A 2,594-nucleotide genomic window follows, 5' to 3' on the forward strand; every position below is an offset into this window, starting at 1 on the left:
GCTGTAATGCAGCACCATGCAAGTGCTTTGTTGTGATGATCTCAGTTAACTATGAAAAAGATAAAACTAAATTAAGCACTAATTTCTGGTGAAACAAATATCCTTAAGGTTAATACTTCTGAATATATTTGTGAGGTAGTTGCAAATAAAATGAATTGCTGAATGAATGAGAATTTGATTTGGTTATTTGGTTTCTGCATAAAAGTTTACTAGGACAGCTGTGGACAGCATCTCAGAGAAACAACTCTGACACACATGTGAGGATTTTTAGTTAGAAATAATACAAGGAAGATGGTATGTATCCCTGCTATATAATTTCTACTGGTCTTTGCCCTGTGTTGTCCTTATATCCCCCAGGTGAAGATAGTGGGCATTTATAACAGTTAGGAAGAGATATAAATGCGATTTGTAGCTGTTTTCCAGCATCATATTCTATATTACAGACACTTATGAAGTTAAACTACAGTTAAAAAAATGAGAAAAGAAAATGATAGTTTACATATTCAAGCTCACTTTTAGTAATATTAACTAGTTTCATTTTACAAAACATATTTTTGTACCAGTGTTAACTTTCTTATATGTATGAATATGCACTCTTAAAAAGATACATTTTATTTCCTAAAGTAATCATTTTAATCAAGCGGGTGAGCTTAGTGTTTGGGAAACCACAAAGCCCTGATGCACTCTCAGAAGAATACAATGGCCTTTTTATCTGTTCTTGAACTAAAGGCATATGTTGACTCTTTTTATATCACTTTTGCCAAGAGCTTCAACATTTTGCATTAGCTGCCTTATCATACAAGCAGCTCTCATGTTTTAAATATATCAACAAAAAACAGGTTTATAGAAAAGAAATATAGTTGACATTTTACAGTGTTTCTTATAGTAACTGATATATTTCTCTTGACAGCAAGAGAAACTAGCACCTACTTTATCAATGACACATTATTAGATACAGCAGCATTCTTCATTTTAAAAGTCTGAGTTCAGAGAATAAATCCTCTGGGTTAACACAATTCTTGTAGCAGGAGCAAGATTTGGTCCATGCCATTTTCCATTTAAAACTGCCTCCATCGGTACAATTAAACTGGATGGTAGTCATTTCTGACTTGTTGGGAACACAGCAGCGCTGGTCTTGGCACACTCCACAGTACAGGGGTTTGTAGCTGCGGGTACTGTTACATCCAGAAAAGGTGAACTGTTCATTTTTTGGCTTCCGAAATGTGGGTTGGCAAATTCTGCCCTTCTGAAACTTCAAAACAAAAAAGTTTGCATGAACATTTCAAAAATGTAATACTGTTGCTATAATGACTTCACTATTTCCCTGTATAAGAAACATGGATACACATATTGTGAGAGTAGATTAGCATTATATGGCTCATCTGTCCATTTACATGGCTACTATTTAACCTGTCATTTGCTATCAGTAATCTGCATTCTATTAATCCTAATTAGAAAATTAGTTCCATGTGTTGAATTGCCTTACTCTTAGCACTCAAGCACTCAGGAAGAAAGCAAAAAAATAAATAAATAATAATAATAATGACAGAAAAAAGGTCCCAAATCACTGACAACTATTGCCTTCATACAAGCTTTCTTGAATAATAGGCTTTACACTAGCATGCTTTTTGAAGGCTGCAAAGTTTAAAACTCAAATGTGTTGTCATCATTATTTAGTGACTGTGATCCATATTGATTTGCCAGAAAAAATAGAAACCTTACAAGGAACAGACCAATATAGGACACAAAAAAATTAGAAACATGCTGCAAAAGCAGTGACAGCTGAGAGCATCCATGCTGTCTACTAAATACATACACCCATACACACATACATACACACACACGCATGTACATACGCACATGTAAAGCACTTCTTACCTTTCTTGCTGCCAGTAGCAGGCATATTGCCTGCAAAAAAATAACAATAAATAACAAAAAAATGATTCCTACGCTTATTCCTATGCACTTGCATAGCCATGGTAAGTAAAGTAATATCATTTTACTTGGCTGTCTCAGTCATCTGCGATAGCTCAATAGTCAAGCCTACTTACTGCATCATGCAGTAGCCTGGTGAGACCCTTGTTAAGGATGTTTCTAATGTCCTCAACACCAGTGTAAAAGAGCTCCACAGACTGGTGGAGTAAGTTTGCAGATGGACTGTTTTGAAAACAGCCCAATGAATGGACTAAGCTGAATTTTTTTTTTGTTTGTTTTGCTTTCATTCTCAAAGTTCCAAGAATGAACCAGGAAGTAAAACTGAAAGTTGAGTTGACTTTCTAATTTATATAGTGTTTCATTTTTTTTCATTTTTTTTCTTTTCATGAGGGCTGCTTCCCAACAGCCAGTCCCACAAGCCTCTCCTGTTCAGTTGCCATAGCTAGGCTGCATATTTCAACAAATATGTCTCAGTCATCCTATGTCAAATGCATGATCATTGCACTTCAATGACCCTTTGTACCCAGTGCTCTGTCTGAAATGGGTTAATCTGGATCAAACTGCCACCCCCTGTCAATAAACTTAAAATAAATAAATAAGACCAGTTATCGGACTTTAATTATAAAATTTTCATTTGTCAGCAAATACAAATTTCAGGA

General features: G+C 35.1%; 1 protein-coding gene across 1 annotated transcript in view; it reads right to left on the reverse strand.

The window, feature by feature from the left end:
• Positions 1 to 269: 269 nt before the first annotated feature.
• Positions 270 to 2,594, reverse strand: part of CCN6 (cellular communication network factor 6) — a 174,386-nt gene continuing 172,061 nt past the window's right edge. Inside the window, exon 5 of the mRNA XM_044061906.1 lies at positions 270 to 1,252. Within this exon, the coding sequence (XP_043917841.1) occupies positions 968 to 1,252 (285 nt within the window). The 3' untranslated portion in view covers positions 270 to 967. The remainder of the gene's footprint in view (positions 1,253 to 2,594) is intronic.

This window comes from Protopterus annectens, chromosome 2.part0, assembly GCF_019279795.1.
Source record: "Protopterus annectens isolate FY-2018-M chromosome 2.part0, PAN1.0, whole genome shotgun sequence".
NCBI lineage: Eukaryota > Metazoa > Chordata > Ceratodontiformes > Protopteridae > Protopterus > Protopterus annectens.